Here is a 20,508-nt window from a genome sequence, read left to right as displayed (position 1 = left end):
CCCCTCTTCCCTCTCCCCTCCCCCCTCCCCCTTCCCCCCTCCTCCCTCCCCCTTCCCCTCCCCCCTTCCCCCCTCCCCCCTCCTCCCCTCCCCCTCCTCTCCCCCCGAACCCCCTCCCACCCCCACCCCCCCCTCCTCCCCCTCCCCCCTCCATCCCTCACCCTCCCCATCCCCCCCTCTTCCCTCTCCCCTCCCCCCTCCCCCTCCCTCCTCCTTCCTCTCCCCCCGAACCCCCTCCCACCCCCACCCCCTCCCCCCTCCCATCCCTCACCCTCCCCCCCCTTCCCTCTCCCCTCCCCCCTCCCCCTTCCCCCTCCCCTCCTCCCTCCACCTTCCCCCTTCCCCCTCCCCCTCCTCCCCTCCCCCCTCCTCTCCCCCCGAACCCCCTCCCACCCCCCACCCCACCCCCTCCTCCCCCTCCCCCCTCCCATCCCTCACCCTCCCCATCCCCCCCCTCTTCCCTCTCCCCTCCCCCCTCCCCTCCCCCCCTCCTCCCTCCCCCCTCCCCCCTTCCCCCCTCCCCGTGCAATATATATCTGTGCAGCATCTGTCCTGTCCTGTGTTGTCTTGTCACTGAACTACTTTCTCAAACTTTCGTGAAATCGTACCAAACTTCTGCTATGCACATATCTCTCCCACGGGTATGTCCTAAGGGTATATTTTTTGAAAAATTTTCCAATTTTGTTTAATTTTTTTTTGAATTTTTTGGGGAAATTTTTTTTTTCAACTTCAATTGTTTATAAAATGTGATATCACGTATATTACAAATACATTTGCGCAAAATAATTGTTTGAATTATGATTGGTTTAAACCATGACAAAACGGCAACTCGGGTACAGTCATTTATCTATACATCGACACATCTGGGCAGTGTCTGTGTTAGCACTTAACGACTCCCTCAAACTTTTGTTTCCGTGGTTGTGAAGTGATTTTAATAACGTTGTGGTGGTTTTGAATCACGTGGTGGTGAGGTATTTTGAATTATGTGGTGGTGAGGTGTTTTTAAATGACATGGTGGTGAGGTGTTTTTAAATCACATGGTGGTGAGGTGTTTTGATTTACGTGGTGGTGAGGTATTTATAATTACGTGGTGGTGAGGTGTTTTTAAATCACATGGTGGTGAGGTGTTTTTAAATGACATGGTGGTGAGGTGTTTTGATTTACGTGGTGGTGAGGTATTTATAATTACGTGGTGGTGAGGTGTTTTTAATTACGTGGTGGTGAGGTGTTTTGAATTACTTGGTGGTGAGGTGTTTTTAAATGACGTGGTGGTGAGGTGTATTTAATTTTGTGGCTGTGAGGTGTTTTTTCTACGTGTTTTATGGCTGTGAGGTGTTTTCAATTTTGTGGTGGTGAGGTGTTTTTATTACGTGTTTTATGGCTGTGAGGTGTTTTTATTACGTGTTTTATGGCTGTGAGGTGTTTTTAATTTTGTGGTGGTGAGGTGTTTTTATTACGTGTTTTATGGCTGTGAGGTGTTTTTATTACGTGTTTTATGGCTGTGAGGTGTTTTTAATTTTGTGGTGGTGAGGTGTTTTTATTACGCGTTTTATGGCTGTGAGGTGTTTTTAATTTTGTGGTGGTGAGGTGTTTTTATTACGTCTTTATGGCTGTGAGGTGTTTTTAATTTCGTGGTGGTGAGATGTTTTTATTATGTGTTTTATGGCTGTGAGGTGTTTTTAATTTTGTGGTGGTGAGGTGTTTTTATTATGCGTTTTATGGCTGTGAGGTGTTTTTAATTTTGTGGGGGTGAGGTGTTTTTATTACGTCTTTATGGCTGTCAGGTGTTTTTAATTTCGTGGTGGTGAGATGTTTTTATTACGTGTTTTATGGCTGTGAGGTGTTTTTAATTTTGTGGTGGTGAGGTGTTTTTATTACGTCTTTATGGCTGTGAGGTGTTTTTAATTTCGTGGTGGTGAGGTGTTTTTATTACATACTTTATGGCTGTGAGGTGTTTTTAATTTCGTGGTGGTGAGTGTTTTTATTACGTGTTTTATGGCTGTGAGGTGTTTTTATTACGTGTTTTATGGCTGTGAGGTGTTTTTAATTTTGTGGTGGTGAGGTGTTTTTATTACGTCTTTATGGCTGTGAGGTGTTTTTAATTTCGTGGTGGTGAGGTGTTTTTATTACGTGTTTTATGGCTGTGAGGTGTTTTTATTACGTGTTTTATGGCTGTGAGGTGTTTTTATTATGTGTTTTATGGCTGTGAGGTGTTTTTATTACGTGTTTTATGGCTGTGAGGTGTTTTTATTACGTGTTTTATGGCTGTGATGTGTTTTTATTACGTGTTTTATGGCTGTGAGGTGTTTTTAATTTTGTGGTGGTGAGGTGTTTTTATTACGCGTTTTATGGCTGTGAGGTGTTTTTAATTTTGTGGTGGTGAGGTGTTTTTATTACGTCTTTATGGCTGTGAGGTGTTTTTAATTTCGTGGTGGTGAGATGTTTTTATTACGTGTTTTATGGCTGTGAGGTGTTTTTAATTTTATGGTGGTGAGGTGTTTTTATTACATACTTTATGGCTGTGAGGTGTTTTTTAATTTCGTGGTGGTGAGGTGTTTTTATTACGTGTTTTATGGCTGTGAGGTGTTTTTATTACGTGTTTTATGGCTGTGAGGTGTTTTTATTATGTGTTTTATGGCTGTGAGGTGTTTTTATTACGTGTTTTATGGCTGTGAGGTGTTTTTGTTATGTTTTTTTAATGGCTGTGAGGTGTTTTTAATTTTGTGGTGGTGTGTTTTTATTACGTGTTTTATGGCTGTGAGGTGTTTTTATTACGTGTTTTATGGCTGTGAGGTGTTTTCAATTTCGTGGTGGTGAGGTGTTTTTAATTTTGTGGTTGTGAGGTGTTTTTATTGCGTGTTTTATGGCTGTGAGGTGTTTTTGTTATGTTTTTTTAATGGCTGTGAGGTGTTTTTAATTTTGTGGTGGTGTGTTTTTATTACGTGTTTTATGGCTGTGAGGTGTTTTTATTACGTGTTTTATGGCTGTGAGGTGTTTTCAATTTCGTGGTAGTGAGGTGTTTTTAATTTTGTGGTTGTGAGGTGTTTTTATTGCGTGTTTTATGGCTGTGAGGTGTTTTTAATTTCGTGGTGGTGAGTTGTTTTTATTACATGTTTTATGGCTGTGAGGTGTTCTAAATTACGTGGTGGTGAGGTGTTTTGAATTACGTGGTGGTGAGGTGTTTTGAATTACGTGGTGGTGAGGTGTTTTGAATTACGTGGTGGTGAGGTGTTTTGAATTACGTGGTGGTGAGGTGTTTTGAATTACGTGGTGGTGAGGTATAATCGTCCCAAACGTCCAGTCTGCACCTACCCCTCCCCTATGTATGTGCTGAGGGGTTCTTTCTTGAAAAAAAAAAATCTTCAACCTAAATTGCCTATAAAAATGTAATATCACAAACACAACAAATGCATTTGTGCAAAGTAATTGTTTGTATTATGATTGGTGTAAATCATGACAACACAGCAACTCAGGTACAGTCATTATCCTCAGCTAAAATAAGCCCGTTCCCTTAGTAACGACGCTCGCGAGCCGAGCCAAGCTAGTGTATATATATATATATATATATATATATATATATATATATATATATATATATATATATATATCGTGTGTATAGCCTCTTCACTCTCCCCAAAACATGAGTATGAGTAAGTAGTAGAGACATGGTTACTACGTCGGTTAAAGAAGATGGAGGAGTTTATGGAAACAGATTCAAATACCAGCAAAACAATAAACACAAGAACAATGGTGAGGTCCCAAATACACATAAGAGAAAACACTTATAATGTCCAATAATGACATTTACAAGATAGACTAGACGGATTGATGAAAAAAGGCCATGTATAAGCTTCTCGGTGCATTTTGGGGTAAAAGTTGTAAAGTTCAAGTAAAAGAGCTGCATGTATATACATGATATATATAAATGCTTGTTCAAATAAATTGTCCAAAAATGGCAATTTGGTGGCCATTTTGTTTGTGCTAATTAGAAGGTCAAAAACTCAAAATTCGGCTTGGGAACCGGGTTAGTCGAATTCAGCATACCCTGATTATGTTAAAAAGTGAGGCTCCCAACCTTTACACAAAAATGCACCTAACATTCACATTTCTCAGAAATCCGTCTAGTTTAGTCTTGTCTAGAAAGGCAAGACTAATCTTAAGGTTATTCTCCTTCTCTCCAACCAGTCTGCTTCTTCAAAATATTGGTGCTGCCTTATCAAGATGGTCCCTGGTGTATGCTCCACTTCAGCCCCTCGTTCACTCCAAACGGCCTCACTTCAGACTCTGCTCGAGAAAAGGCAAAATGTCTCAGCTCAGTGTTTGCCCCCAAATTTTGTGTACCCAAATCATCCTGACCTATTATCCACTGCCTACTTCTCAATTAAACATTAGCCTCCTCTTATATACCACCTTCAAGACATTCCTCATACTTCAGACAGACAGGCAGCATGTTCTTCCATCTCTTCAGACCTTGAAAAATTACGAACTGGTCAAACACTTGGAATATGTCTTTCCTAACAAATCTCTCTTTCCTTCTCTTTCTCTCTCAAAGAACCATATGGCAAACCGCCCATAATTCTGGGGGAATTAAATTATGTTAGGTATGTGAATGTGAAGCCTGTGCTTTAACCAATCCTCTTCGGGAAGTTAAGTTACTCAAACTCCTGGGTGTCATCATCAGCCATGATCTTTCTTGGGCAAACCAGATTGCAAAGTTGGCCTTCAAAGCCAAACGCCGACTGGGTATCCTCCATCATACAAAGTCCTTCTTTGGCACACCTGAACGCCTATCCACCTGCAATGCTGCAAGGTTTTCATCCGTAGCTTGATGGAGTAATGCTCTCCCCTCTTGGCTGGCTCCCCTGCTTCATGCATCTTGCCCAGATTGATGCAATGGAAACCAAGGCTTTTTTTTGTATACAAGATCGAGGCTCGTGTGAGAGCTAACATCAATCACAAAAAAACAACAAACGGACACACAAAACATACAAAAAAGGGAGCGGGAGACAAGATGGGGAGAGAGAGGGAAGCACACAAGCACAACCGCAGAGAACAGGGACAACGGAAGATCTGCGGGAGAGAGAGGGCTTGGGGGGAGGAGGCAGGGGAAGGCGGGGGGTGGGAAAGTATAAAACAGATGGACACTGCTTGAACTTCCTGGAAAGAAAAAAGTCGGTATTTCAAAAAAAATAAAGTGGATTTGGGGTGAATTTTGGGATGAATCAAGGTCATGGGAATCTCACACATTGAGGCAGAGTCAAAGGGCCTATCACTTCCGCACCGCAGACAGGTTGGTGCTCTTTCTGCCTTCTACTGCCTCCTTTCTGGTCTTGCACCTTCTGCTCTTTCTGTGGCCAGATTTTTGTTGCACGCACACAGTCCGCCATCAACTTATTTTGATGAAACTACCTAAATTGGGGATCACTGCTCACCTCCTGTCATTCGTCCCTATTTTTCATCACCTGTGGAACCAACTTTCACATTCTCTTAAATCTCATTCTTCCCTCCAGGTTTTCAAGACAGTTGTTCACCACCATCTCAGATCATCCCCAATCCAAAACCATGATCTTTTCCACCCTCGCTAACCCTCGACCTCACGCCAAGCCCTTCTCCCTCCAAATTTCCATTTTTCCCCTCCTGAGAGTTTCCTTCTGTATCCATCTTGTCCTTGCCTGTCCCCAATTCCTCCCCATACCCATTGTTTGTCCAAGTCTCCCTCTATCTTGGCCATCAACACTGCTGAAGGTGTTGGTGTCCCCCCACCCTCCCCCTCTCTCTCTCTGCTGTTCCTTTGTCCTATTGTATACTGATCCATTCAGTGCACCAGCTCTTCCACAAATAAGCTTGCTCAGAAACGAGAATTAAATCAGAATCATTCTGCTTTTTTTATGAAAGGCCTTTGGAAAGATGAGAAATAATGATTCACAAGTGGACATGAACCATCTTTGTAGTTCATGCTTTAAAGGATAAAATGGCGAATTCAAAAAAAAATCTGGCAACAAATAAAAATAAAAATGTCGAACATACATCACCTGAAAACTATAATATGAACTACTGTGTGGTGGAAGGTCGACGGGATAGCTCAGAGGTAGTAAACTCACCTTTGAGTTGTCTCGTCTGGATTTTATTCCCAACACAAGATTTGACTATAAACCATCTGGGTGTTTTGTATGCAGGACGATGCACCATAAAGTATACTGCCCTTTTGAGGAAGATTTTTTTAAAGCTGGCTTGTTTTGCTTATGAATGATAAAGATCCCATGATCCCTTCAAAACGCAGGCCACTGGATGTCAGTCTCCCAGTCCTATCAAGTCTACACCCGGAGGGGAGAGAGAAATCTCAGCTTGATGACTCCCGTCTTAATGTTGCTCAACCCATAATTGCGGTCAGGGACAGATACATAAACAGAGACGACATGGCGAGCTTCCTGCAGGCTTTCAATGCTGATACCAGGACAGCACTAATAATTTACGCCATTTTAGCAGTTTATAAGGAATATTGCAGCGTAGAAGAATAAATATTAGCCAGTTAAAACTGAAGACTGGCCATGATAAGTAGGTGGCAACATGATTAGGATGATTTTCTCTTTCAAATGATCAGTGCAAGAGTAATTAGCCTCATCAGGCAAGAGAATGTATTTTGGAAGGATGGAATAATACAGATTTAGTGTACTTCCTTGCATTTAATTTTGTATGAAACAGTGAAAAAATATATTTAAACTATTAAGTGGGCAGAGGAATAGACATAACCATTCAACTTAAGGATCAACTTTAGGTTTTAGTCATCAACCCCAAAAAGGACATCACAAACAACATCTGCAAAAAAGTTATTCCTCTGGCAGAGAGTAAGGCAGGGAAGGTACGCAGATGTCGAACCTTTAAGACAACTTAAGCACAAAAGACATTTCAGGATTTTTTGATCATCATTTGAATGTTTTAGCTTAAGTAATCGAAGTAAATTGTTAGGTATGTGATGTGAAGTGGCAAACTCGATTGGAGTTTCATATGAGCCACACTACTTCCGCAAAGAATGGTATGTGGAAACATAGGAAGCCATTTTACCAATTTGCCTATTTACCAATATCGATTGCATCCTTCTCTTTGAAAAATAAATCTGCAACAATAGAATTAATACGAGTACATACATCCATCATGGAAAATGAAAATATCCGTTGATGAATGAGATGTAATGGAAATGGTTAGACTGAATTATCAGTATTTTGATGTCCTTATCACATGCATGACTTAATCTTTCATTTGATCGCACTAAAGAAGCATTACCAACATGCAAGTAATACGAAAGAGACAAACAGAGGAAGTGTTCTGGGCTGGGTTTACTTTCGAGAAGAACTGATATAAGGATCCAGATGCTAGATTCCAGGTGTCCTTGAGGATGTGGAGAATAAATGATGCAAAAGGAAAACACAGATCCAAAACATGCTTGTAAATCGAGAACATTTACGCTTCAGAGATAAACTCTCGATGGCATTTTCACGCCACACTTTGCTATATAGGAAGCACTAATGTATTTGAAATTAAGGCCTTAAATTTTTGCTGTCCTCTTCCTTGCTGTAGTCACCTGCAGTGCAGGACAAATCTGGATGCAAATCACCAATTTGTTTCAAAACTGCACATCCAAAGCATTTTGCAAGGTCTTGCCACCAATTTTGTTTTGTTGACTGCATGTTTTAATTGGCATGAAAGTCAAGCCTGTTAAACTAGGTGAAGAATGCACAAGGTGCGATTTTCGCACACCATATATCATTTCAATGTGTATGTTTAGTGCCAAAAAGGCAACCGTGCCATCAGAGGGTTAATCGCCGAAGCGTTCTGAATCAAGGATTTCATATCAGCGTGCAGAACCCAACAACATCAAGTTCCCATCTCCAGACAAATCCAGGCAGACAAGCGGACAGGCAGACAGGCAACTGTGCTCAACAGAAAATGGCTATCCCAAATTCAGTTCAGGACACTCAGCATCTCACCACCGAGCTAGGAAGATGTTAGCGTTTTCAAACCACAAACTGTGCACATGCCTGTGAAATATTGAGGGCCTTATACAGGCAGACCAACATGCCTAGTTGGAGCCTTCGTCCAAGGTAAGACATCCACCATCACACAGCACCGCACCCAGCACACAGCAGGCCGAGCGAGCGGGCAAATGGATGCAGGTGACAAGGCAGGCGAGCTGTGAAGATCCAGATATACTCACCTACTGAATGTCAAGGATCAGTTCTGATCAGCTATGCCTGGCACTAACTTGCATTATCATCCAGGAACAGGGGGACAGGGAGGGGAGGGTGGTAAATCTCACTGAAAAAGTTGAGATTGAGATGAGCTCAAATATTCCTACAGATGTTGGATATAGCCAACCCATTGGTTGATCTTTTAGGATATGTGTAAGCACATCTAATGTCAGAGCTTCAATATGTTTTCTTTTGTCTGCTGCACCTTCTATCCTCAAGATCCCTCATCATGTACTGGCACCCACAACGTAATATGTTGTACAATTTGCTTTTGCACGAGACTCATTCATCCTGATGACATCGACAATAAAAACTAAAAAATATTCTGAAATTGAATGAAAGGAAACAAACGGAAGTTTTGAATATTTCATCACAAAATGAAAGAGTCAAACACATCCATTTCTGCCTCGACACAAAGCTGTTCCGGCGGAGTGCGCACCTGATCGGAATAATAAATCGGAGGAAATGTCGCGTGACTGCGCTAGGGCAAGGCCGAACCTGCTGACTCCATTACTTTTATGAAACATCCTTATCTGAGGGCAGGTCGGCCAGGTGCTGACTTTGGACCTGCATATTATGCCTACACACACTTGCACATCATACCTGCCCTCCCACACATTTAAACTGAGCCTAGAATCCCACATATAATCTAATAATTACAAATGTTCGTTATTTGGTATGTTATGTGGAAAAATAAATGTACAGTATGTGTGCCGAAGTGGTAACGACTGGATTCCAGGTTTTATGAGTGAATGTGGAAAAGCAATCCAGACTGATTTTAGAAAGGTGGAGATGAATGGAAGTAAATGGAGGTGGATGATTAAGAAATACATTGAGGTGGATTTTAATGAGGCAAGATGTTGGTGACATGAGCCTTTATCGGTCCTTAAGTGATGTGATGTAACACTCAGTGAGGTTGCAAGTAATACCTCGATCTTGCGCCCTTCCACCATACTGCCATGCAGCTTCTCTCGAGCACGTTCGGCGTCTCCGCTGCTCTCGAAAGTCACAAAACCAAATCCCTTGGTGAATTGGTGAGGGGATGCCATTGCAGGAAGGATGACAAAGTTGGTGAAACACATGCAGTCAACTTTGATGCTTCCTACATAAAATATCGTATAAATTGGTGTTTAATAACAACTGCTTTGCAAAAGTTGCAAATATTACAAGAAATATTGGGTGCTTACGTTGACATTTATTTGCCCAAACAACCCAAAACACATCATATCTCATATAATAGTGCTAATTAAACACAATTAATGTATCAGCAAAAGAAAAGTGATTTCAATTTACAGGATGTTTAATATTGCACGACACTACGTGCGGTACAGAGAACAGCCTGAAATTTGTTTTTTATTTGAGTGTGACGATGAGGCATTATTTATTGTAAGTGGGAGCACTAAATGTTGGTCATATAATGCAGATTTTACGACAGCAGCACTGCATCAATCACAATTTAATTTCGTACATGGTAGCTTCCCTTTATCCCGGTCATCAGGCAGGAAGACGGGATGACATGGTGGACTATTCCTCTGTATTCATCATTATTTATTAATGTGATTAATCAAATATTTATGTGGAAATCGGCCCCTAAACCTCAAAGATCCCAAGTCAGATGCTCAGATCGCTGACAGTACCACCTACTTCATATTTTCATCCAATATTTATAGACATCCATAAGTGAACTATATGGGATTTGTGCGCAGTCCGATATGTCCATTATTATATTCATAATGAATGCAGAAAACGCAGACAACATGTATGAGCCTTAAAACAGAAGCAGATATACACAGAGGGAAGGATTCTTGACGTGCGTAGTGTGCAGAACCCAGACTGGCACCGCATTAGGCATTCCCATGGAATAGCAGTAATGGAAGCAGAGGCAGATTAATGAGCACACGCCTCCGCGCTCCCAAAACTGCCGCGCAAGCAGGGTGGAGAGAGTGGAGCGTTGAGTTTCCAGCCTGGAAGAGTTGACTGTTATTATCAATCAGCACCAGGCTTTCCCATCGAGCATGGTGTCCACCACAGGGAACCGGTTGAACGCACAAAATCAGTTGCAATTGTTTTCATCAATAAATGCGCAAAAACCGATGCCGAGCTTACAACCATATTGAATGCAAGTTGTGCGCTGACATTTGTACGTGTCTACAGGCCATCCACGGTGAAACCGTCCTGTTTGAAATTCGTTTCAAAGAGTCTCGTGTGGTGCAATCACAAGACTATATCAGATGGAATAGTGGAATAAACACAAGGGGTGTGCAGCGGTAGAAATCTATCGCAGACTCATGCTGCTCATCAAAGGCACAAATATGAGAAAATGCGCAGGAGTAATTAGCAGCCAGCATTTCATCTCATAAACAACAAGCCACTGCAAAAACGTATGATGGAGATCCGATAAATGAAGCAGTACAAGGTAGCATAGCTAGGGGAGAAGGTGAGGAGAAGTGGGGGATGGGGACTGAAAGACGAGAAGAAAAAAAAAGTGAGGACAGGAGTGGGAGAAAGAAGGAGCGAGAGAGAGAATTAAGAGCTTGTCTCGAGATGGTTTTGGGTGGGTTAATGGTGTGGTAAGTAGTCTTTATGGTACTGTTGGTAAGCCTTCCTCAATAATTCTTCGGAAAATTAAGATAATTCCCAAAATTAGGTAATTCATGCCTTATTGGCCTTTCACGTATTAAAGGTTTGTGAGCCAAGAGGAGGACACTGCAGACCGTTCCATCTGGCTTCCGCTTCTTGGCGTACTTGTGATTATTACACAGCCTGAGTTCCTGCAGCTGTATGTTTTGGCAGGCTGATGGAAAGATGGGTTTGATCGTGTGCTAGACAAATGTCTATCTGTCCCTTTGCTTGGGCCCTCTTGTCATAAAACTATAATGTTGGGCTGGTTGTCTGTCAACCATGAGATCTGTGGTGTTTGGAAATGATTGAATCTTAGCTGGACGTCACATAGGCACAAATATAAATAATATATATTCCTATGCCATATATTATAGTTGTATACAGCATTACCCCAAACCCACAACATGAAGTGTGAGGAGAGTATTAATGATGAGGGCATTGTATATATATATATATATATATATATATATATATATATATATATATATATATATATATATATATATATATATATATATATATATACACAGGATGTGATGAATACAACCAGCCCAAGTATATATATATATATATATACACATACACACACACATATATATACACACATATACATATACATATACCAGGAGAGTGACAGCTTATAACTGTGGCAAGATTTCAACCCAAGATAAACAACTCAGAGGTGTGTGCATGTGGGTGGTGAAGAATAAAATATGAGAGTGAAGAAACAGTGAGACCAGTACTTACCTTCGATCCCCTTTCATTGGATATTATTACCACATCTAGAATTTTTCTAAATTGCTGCAACCCATATACATACTGTGTATATATATATATATATATATATATATATATATATATATATATATATATATATATATATATATATATATATATATATATATATATATATATGTTCCAAAACATAAACATAAAATATATATGTATATATATATATATACAGACTTGGCATTTAATATGGAATTTTTTTTTTCTTGACTTGGGTTTACTTTCTGAACTCGGTGTATCAATCTGGTGAGTTTCTTTTACGCTTCGGTGATTTCTTTGTTAAAAGAACCATGTCACTGATTGTCTGTCGCAGCAAGAAGTCAATAACAGGATTATATCACAGGTGGCGTGACAAAATGTACGGACAGGTACATTTGACGATTGGCTTCACAATCGGGTATATAAGGGTTGTTGCGTTCTGTATTAGTGGAAAACAACTGCTGCACGTCAACGAAAGTTATTGCCGCTTCCCCTGGAGATGGTCCGTCAACTCGACAATGCTCTTTGTCATTTAGTGGTGGCTTTACGAAATTCCGGCATGAAACAGCGTGCTATTGCTCGGCAGTATGGCATCACTCAAGGTCAGGTGTCAAAGATCCTGAAACGAAATGCTCAGAGGGGTGTCCCTACTCCAATACCGAGGTCAGGACGTCCCTGCATAACCACAAGGAGGGATGATCGCCAGCTGCACCGGCTAGTCCGCAATGGCCGTACCAAGTCAGCTAATCGGCTTAGGGCTGAGTGGCAGCAACTGACAAATGTGCCTGTATCCAGAAGGCTAGTCAACCAACGACTGGTTCAAGCAGGCTATCGTGCCAGGCGTCCCCTGAGAAAGCCACATCTGACCAGACAACATCGCCAGCGCCGATTGCAGTGGGCCAGAGAGCACCGTCAATGGCAGCCAGGACACTAGAATCACGTGATCTTCAGTGACAAGTCTAGATTTCTGGACTATCGTCAATATGGCCGCGTCCGAGTGCGCAGACAAGTGCATGAAGCCGACAACGAAGATTGTATAGTGCCAAGAGTCCAAGCTGGAGGTGGTGGGGTGACCGTTTGGGTTGCTTTTCATGCAGGGGGCAAAACTGACCTGGTTGTTCTGAATGGAAACCTGAACCAGTTCAAGCACAGGGCCATTCTGGAAGAAACATTGCTTCCATTTGTTCGTTCAGCCTTTCGAGGAAACTTTGTCTCCCAAGATGACAATGCATGGCCTCATCGTGCTCGCATGATCAAACACTTTCTTGCTGACTGTGGTGTAGAGCATATGGAGTGGCCTGCCTTGTCCCCGGATATGAATCCGATAGAGAACTTGTGGGTAGAATTAACGCGTTAAATCGACAACTTGGACCAGCAGCCTGCCTCTGTGCGTGAATTGCAGCAGGCTATTGTAACAGCATGGCAAGCGATTCCTGTCCAAACCTTGGCAAATCTCGTGAACAGCATGCCTCAACGTGTACGTGCTCTTCTGAATGCTCGTGGGGGTTACACGAAGTACTGAACTGTAATTTTACTGTTCGTAATCCCAGTCGTAATTTAACTTTTGTTTTTGTAAAAAAAAATTTTTGCCTAATGTGCAAAATAAAGAGATACTTCTGGAAAACGCACAGACATTTAACACAGTACTGTCCGTGAATTGAGTTCGATATCAGTTTACATCACTTTCAAGGATCAATTTATTTGCTTCGAAATGTCAAATGTGGTTTTTGTTTCTTTTAAAGGTCACATTAACAAAATCTAGAATAATTTCAACATAATTCCAATGAACTTTTGGTTCTAAGTCATCTTGAAAAGTAAGTTCAGCCCCACAAAAAAAATATTCCATATTAAATGCCAAGTCTGTATAAATATATATATATATATATATATATATATATATATATATATATATATATATATATATATATATATATATATATATATATATTCCAAAACATAAATGCAAACACAAATGCAAAATGAATGGTGAAGGGTACAAATTTTAAATAAACATAAATGCAAATTTCGCATGTGGAAAAAGTAAGTACACCCCGACATTTATCACAACTTCAAATAACTAAAATTAGAATCAGGTGCACCAGATCAGGTGCAAATGATTAGAACATCGTTCGAGAGGATCTTGGAGGAACCTGTCTTATTTAAACCTCAGACATTTAGTTTGGTTTGCCCTTTGTTGTTGAAGTGTGCGGCGTCATCATGCCGAGATCAAAAGAGCTCTCTGAGGCCTTCAGAAAGAAGGTTATAGATGCCTACGAGTCTGGGTAGGGATTTAATAAGATCTCCAAACAATTTGAAATCAATCATTTGACTGTCCGGAAGATCATCTACAAGTGGAGAAGATTCCAAACAACTGCCAACTTGTTCAGGCCAGGCGGCCGCCCCAGCAAGTTCAGCCAGAGAGCAGACCGCAAGATGCTGAAAGAAGTCTCTAAGAACCCCAGAATGTCATCACGGGACCTCCAGGTAGCTCTTGCCACTGTTGATGTCAAAGTGCACGAGCTTACCATTGGAAAGATGCTGCACAAATTTCATCTACATGGAGGTGTGCCAGGAGGAAACCTTTGCTGTCCAGAAAGAACATCAGGGCAAGACTAAAGTTTGCCAATGAACCACGAGGCAAAGACCATCACTTCTGGAACAATGTGCTCTGGACAGATGAGTCAAAGGTAGAGGTATTTGGCCACAGTACCAGAAGACATGTTTGGCGAAAACCAAAGAGAGCATTTGACCACAAGAACCTGACACCAATTGTAAAGCATGGTGGTGGAAATATTATGGTTTGGGGCAGCTTTGCTGCACGGGCCGACGTGCATCGAAGTCCTTTCCAAGGGTGTGGTGCTGACCGGGCCGCCGTGGTGCTGACCAGGCAAACGTGGCGTGGTGCTGACGGGGCCCCCGCAGCCGAGATGCCCCCCTCCCCCCCCCCCCCAGAATTTCCATGTTTTAAACGTTTCCAGTGTGTACCCTGGATTAGAATAGGTACACCGTATCCCTGCGTGTCGTAAAAGACGACAAAGAGGGTTGGTGTCAGGAAGGGCATCCGGCCATAAAAACATTGCCTCAAAAAGAGAACCATGACAATTACAACTACATATGGGCAGGGTACAGCCCGAAGTGGAGATCGGTTTCTGAGGTTTGGGACATGGAATGTAGGGACAATGACAGGGAGATCAGGAGAAGTGGTGGAAGTATTGGTCAGAAGAAGAGTGGACATATGTTGTGTGCAAGAGACGAGATGGAAGGGAAGTGGTGTGAGAATGGTGAAGGGTAGGCAGGGACAGATATACAAGTTTGTGTGGCAAGGGTGCCTGCAGGGCGTGAATGGTGTTGGTGTCCTGTTTTCTGAGGAGTTTGTAGACAGTGTGGTGAGTGTGACGAGAGTGAGTGATAGGTTGATGATGGTGAAAATGATGATTGGAAAGCTCTTGGTGAACGTCATCTCGGGACATGCTCCGCAGGTTGGTCGGAGCGATGAAGAGAAGGACAAGTTCTGGTGTGCGATAGAGAAGCTGATGGAAAACGTGAAAGATGAGGAAGTTGTTGTGGTAGGAGGAGACCTAAATGGACATGGGGGAAGGAGTATGTATGGTTTTGAGGGAGTTCATGGGGGTTACGGATATGGTGTGAGAAACGGAGAAGGTGAAAGGATTTTGGAGTTTGCTGATGGAGCTGATTTGTTGATTTGTAAAACTCAGTTCCAGAAAGAGGATAATAAGCTTGTTACATACACGTCAGGTGGGTCGACGACAACCGTTGACTACATGATGGTGCGTAGGCGAGATAGGGGGCACCTCCGGGACACAAAGGTGATCCCGGGGGAGGAGGCTGTTTCACAGCACCACTTGGTTGTCTGCGACATAAGGATGAAAGGTGCGAGGAGAGCTCGGCGGGTGAAGTACCAACCGAGAATGAAGGTGTGGAGGTTGAAAGAGGTGACAGTAAGGGAGGCATTAAAAGAGAGGCTGAGTAGGGTAGAGGATGATGTGGTTGAGCTTGAAAGTGGTTGGATGTCAATGAAAGCTAGTCTGTTGGGAGCCGTTGGTGAGGTATGTGGATGGACAAAAGGACCACCGAGGCACTCGGAAACATGGTGGTGGGATGATGAAGTTGGAAAGAGGATTGACGAGAAGAGGAAGAAGTTCAAGGAGTGGCAGAAGGCGAAGGGTACGGGAGCAGAAACAGCAGAGCATGAAAGTTATAAGGCAGCCAAGAAGGCTGCAAAGAAAGAGGTAGCAAAGGCGCAGGAGGCATGAAGGAAAATGTTCGGAGAACGCTTGGATTCGGAAGAGGGTCAGAGAGCAGTGTTCAGGATTGCAAAGCAGATAGCGAAAGAGAGGTGTGATGTGATGGGGGTGAGTTGCTTGGAGGATGAAGTGGGACAAATCGTTGTGGACCCAGATGGAATTAAAGGAAGATGGAAAAGATATATGGAAATCCTGTTGAATACAGAGAATGAATGGGATGGCAACATAGAGAGTAACCCAGTTTTAGGACCGGCAGATAAGATAACTGAGAAGGAAGTTGAGGAAGCGATAAAAGCAATGAAGAGTAGAAAAGCGGGAGGGCCGACGGGAGTTGTGGGAGATATGTTGAAGGCAGCAGGAAGTTGGAGTGTGAAGAGAATGACAGAGATCTTTAATCTGGCGGTGAAAGAAGGCCGCATTCCAGTGGATTGGGAACTGAGTACCCTCGTCCCTCTATACAAGGGGAAAGGTGACCCTCTAGAGTGTGGCTCGTACCGAGCGATAAAGTTATTGGAGCATGGAATGAAGGTATTGGAAAGGGTGTTGGAGAGGAGGAAAAGGAAGAAAGTGAAGATCGACGAAATGCAGTTTGGATTTATGCCAGGAAGAGGAACGACAGACGTGCTTTTTATTGTGAGGCAGTCGCAGGAGAAGTACATGGAGAAGAGGAAGAAGTTGTTTCTTGGGTTTGTTAATCTGGAGAAAGCATTCGATAGGGTTCCACGCAAAGTATTGACATGGGCAATGAGGAAGTTAGGAGTGGAGGAATGGTTGATCAGAGTAGTGATGGCAATGTACAAAAGAGCGCGCACAGCTGTAAGGACGAAGGACGGGAACAATGGTGAGTTTGAGGTGAAGGTGGGAGTGCATCAGGGGTCGGTACTAAGTCCACTACTATTTGTAGCTGTGATGGAGGTGCTGGCTCAGAACGTAAAGGAGGGTTTACCGTGGGAGTTGTTGTATGCAGATGATCTGGTGTTGATTGCGGAAAGTATGGATGGACTGAAGGAAAAGATGAACAAGTGGAAGGAATGTATGGAGACAAAAGGTCTGAAGGTGAATATCGGAAAGATGAAGGTGATGGCAAGTGGTAAAGCATGTGGTGAGGTGGAAAGAACTGGGAAGTGGCCCTGTGCTGTGTGCAGGAAGGGTGTCGGAGTGAACTCCATTCAATATACAATGTGCGCTGAGTGGGTTCATCAAAAATGTAGTGGTCTGAGAGGGTCATTAACCAGTGTGGCAGCTACATTCAAATGTAATGTGTGCACAGAGGGAGCTGCAGATGGAGGAAATGTTGAGTTGGATCTTGGAGACGGCGTGAAGCTGGAAGGTGTGAAAACATTTTGCTACCACGGAGACATGCTGAATGGAGAAGGTGGATCAGACTCAGCAACGGTTGCGAGAGTGAGATGTGCATGGAAGAAGTTTCGGGAACTGAGTGGCGTGCTGATGAGGAGGGGAGTGTCATTGAAGCTGAAGGGAAAGATGTATGCTGCATGTGTGAGAAGTGTTATGATTTATGGGAGCGAGACATGGGTAATGAACGTAGAGCAGCAAAGAAGGTTGGAAAGGGTGGAAATGCGAATGGTTCGATGGATGTGCGGAGTATCGTTGAGAGAGAGGAAGACAAATGATGAATTGAGAAAAATGACGGGAATAGAGCCTGTGATTGATGTTGTGAAGAGGAACAGGTTGAGATGGTTTGGTCATGTGTTGAGGAAGGACGAAAGTGACTAGTTGAGAAGAGTGACGGAAATGAATGTAGAAGGAAGTAGAGGACGGGGAAGACCGAGAAAGACTTGGCCAAAGATGGTGCAAGAAGAAATGTGGGCAAGGGGGTTAACAAGGAGAGATGCAGAAAATAGGGCAAGATGGAGAAGATTGTCATGGGGACCGCAAGGCTAACCCCCGCTCTAGCAGGGAAAATGGCCTTAAAATGCAAGTTGTTGTTGTTGTTGTTGTTGTTGCAGCTTTGCTGCATCAGGGCCTGGGCAGCTCACCATCATAGAATCCACTATGAATTCTTCATTGTACCAGAGGGTGCTTGAGGATAATCTGAGGCCATCTGTCGCGAGTTGAAGCTCAACCGAAGGTGGACCTTGCAACACGACAATGACCTTGAACATACCAGTAAATACACCCAGGAATGGCTGAAAAGAATGAAATGGAGGGTTTTGGAATGGTCAAGTCAAAGCCCGGATCGAAATCCCATCGAGATGTTGTGGGGGGATTTGAAACGAGCTGTGCATGCAAGAAACCCCTCAAACATCGCACAGCTGAAAGAATTCTGCATGGAGGAGTGGGCAAAAATTTCTCCCAGTCGATGTCAGAGACTGGTGGACAGTTATAAGAAACGCCTACTTGAGGTTGTTTCTGCCAAAGAGGGCAAAACCACCTATTAGAGCTAAGGGTGTGCTTACTTTTTCCACATGCGAAAATTGCATTTATGTTTATTTAAATTATACAATGGACTACAAAATGTAAATGTTTCATGATATTTGTTATATTATATCACCTTTATCTATCAATATTGTTGAAATGAAGATCAAATAGCGGTATGTTGAAATATGTTGAAAAAGTCAAAACTTTACATGGGGTGTACTTACTTTTTCATGTGACTGTATATATATGTATGTATGTATGTATGTATATGTATATGTATATATATATATATATATATATATATATACATATATATATATATATATATATATATATATATATATATATATATATATATATATATATATATATATATATACATACACACACCAGGAGGGTGACAGTTTATAGGTTTGGCAAGATTTCAATGAGATAAACAACTCAGAGGTGTGTGCATGTGGGCAGTGAAGAATAAAATATGAAAGTGAAGAAACAATGAGACCAGTACTTACCTTCGATCCCCTTTCATTGAATATTATTTCCACGTCTAGAATTTTTCCAAATTGCTGCAACACAGAGTGCATATCACAGTAATGCTGATCCAGATCCTTAGACCGAGTGTGAGAAGGGTATTCATGTTGAAGGTAGCAATACATTGAGGGAATTGTGGAAAGATGGATGAGAAATGTTAGAAATACAAACCTCCTTTCCTATTACCTCGATTTCATTGAGTAAGCAGTGCTGTGTTTATATAAAATTGTTATACGAATCCCAAAAGTGGTGCTCGAAAGCAGTTGTCACAAAAAGTTTACATTTACAAATCCTTTTGCAAAAGCTAATATACTGTATAAGAAAATCTGAGTCCAGAGCTCAAAAGCTCTTGAAGGATTGAGTAAGATCTCAATTTAATATGGTTTTGCAAACTCACTCCAAACATCTGCCGTAGATCAGGGTCTCTGAAGCGGAATGGGATGTTTGAAACGTGAAGCCGCTTGGGTTGAGGCTTTGTCTCTGATGCTTCAGCTGGAGATCCACCTTGGCTGTCTGTCTGCACTAGCTCTTCTGTTTGCTGTGCGATCACACACCATCACACACTTGCTTATCGAGATCAACAAAATGCAGCATACTGCATTACTAACATGATATTGAGGAAGCTGCCAGTCCCAGATCTGATCACTGCACTTGTGCTGCATTAAAGAATGTTGCACTGCATGCGTAACAGATTTATTGAGCATTTCACAAAGCCTTAAATTTTAACCTGTGCTGCACATAGATCTGGGCGTGAAGAGACGTGTTGAAACTGTAGAAAAAGATGGGCATTTTTGTAGCAGCCTACATGAAGCCCAAACAGGTTCAGGGTACAGGGTGCATGTTTCTCACCGTGCCTGTTCCGGACACTGCTTGAGCTGGTGGATGGGTGTTTGGAGGCACAGGGTGTCCAGCTGCAGGTGCATACAGTGTCAAAGTATGCTCCGCACCCGGCGTTCCAGTGAAGTCTAGATGGTGTGAGTGTGGGTGTGTATGTGGATGTGTATGTGGGTGAGCATAGTCTCCTGGTAAGCTGGTGTGGGCCGGCGGTGGGACAGCAAACTGCGGGCCGGGGAAGGCCTGTGCAATGGAGTCGGCTGCCAGCCCCACCGGCTCCTGGTTCCCCTGATGCAAAAAAGGTTGAGAGAGAAAGGGAGAGAGAGAGAAACAGAGAAAATAACACAATGTCAGACACCATTCTGAGACAAATATTCGTGATTAAGTCCCTGGTGTTAGGCTAGCGGCTAGGGTGCTGGCTTATGATCCTAGGATCCTGGGTTCGAATCCCGGTCGATCGCTGAATTAACGCCAGGGGGGTTGACTCAGCCTGTTTTGGGGGTTGACTCAGCCTGTTCATCCTTCCGAGGTCGGCTAATTGAGTACCAGTTCACTGGTAATTCCCTGTTTGTCGTTAAAGGCGGCAAAAAGGGTTGGCGTCAGGAAGGGCATCCGGCCGTAAAACATTGCTTCAAAAAGGGGACCAAAAAACAACAACAACCACGGTTCCCGAGAAAGGCCAACCCCCGCTTTGCGGGGGAAAAATGGCCTCTAAAGGTGGTTATTATATATATATGTCAGAGTCTCAGATCATGATATAATATTGGTTTATCAAGCAAAATAATCCCTCGTTCACAATTACAAGTACAGAGATACGGTGTACACTAAGCCTTGATTCAGGAGACAAAAAGGGGACTGAA

The 20,508-nt window shown here is 42.7% G+C and overlaps 1 protein-coding gene across 7 annotated transcripts in view; it reads right to left on the bottom strand.

The window, feature by feature from the left end:
• LOC137425883 (RNA binding protein fox-1 homolog 3) overlaps window positions 1-20,508 on the bottom strand; it is a 375,403-nt gene that overhangs the window by 42,786 nt on the left and 312,109 nt on the right. For all 7 annotated transcript variants that reach the window (XM_068114617.2, XM_068114610.2, XM_068114630.2 and 4 more), the window contains 4 exons: window positions 19,664-19,936; window positions 19,212-19,352; window positions 18,796-18,849; window positions 9,176-9,268 (listed from right to left, as the gene is read on the bottom strand). In XM_068114617.2, coding sequence (XP_067970718.2) covers window positions 9,176-9,268; window positions 18,796-18,849; window positions 19,212-19,352; window positions 19,664-19,936 — 561 coding nt within the window. The remainder of the gene's footprint in view (window positions 1-9,175; window positions 9,269-18,795; window positions 18,850-19,211; window positions 19,353-19,663; window positions 19,937-20,508) is intronic.

The sequence above is a fragment of the Myxine glutinosa genome, chromosome 1 (assembly GCF_964187855.1).
Source record: "Myxine glutinosa chromosome 1, kmMyxGlut1.1, whole genome shotgun sequence".
In the NCBI taxonomy this organism is placed as follows: Eukaryota; Metazoa; Chordata; class Myxini; order Myxiniformes; family Myxinidae; genus Myxine; species Myxine glutinosa.
Note: the sequence above shows the minus strand (reverse complement) of the source record. Positions and strands in the feature narration are given on the sequence as shown.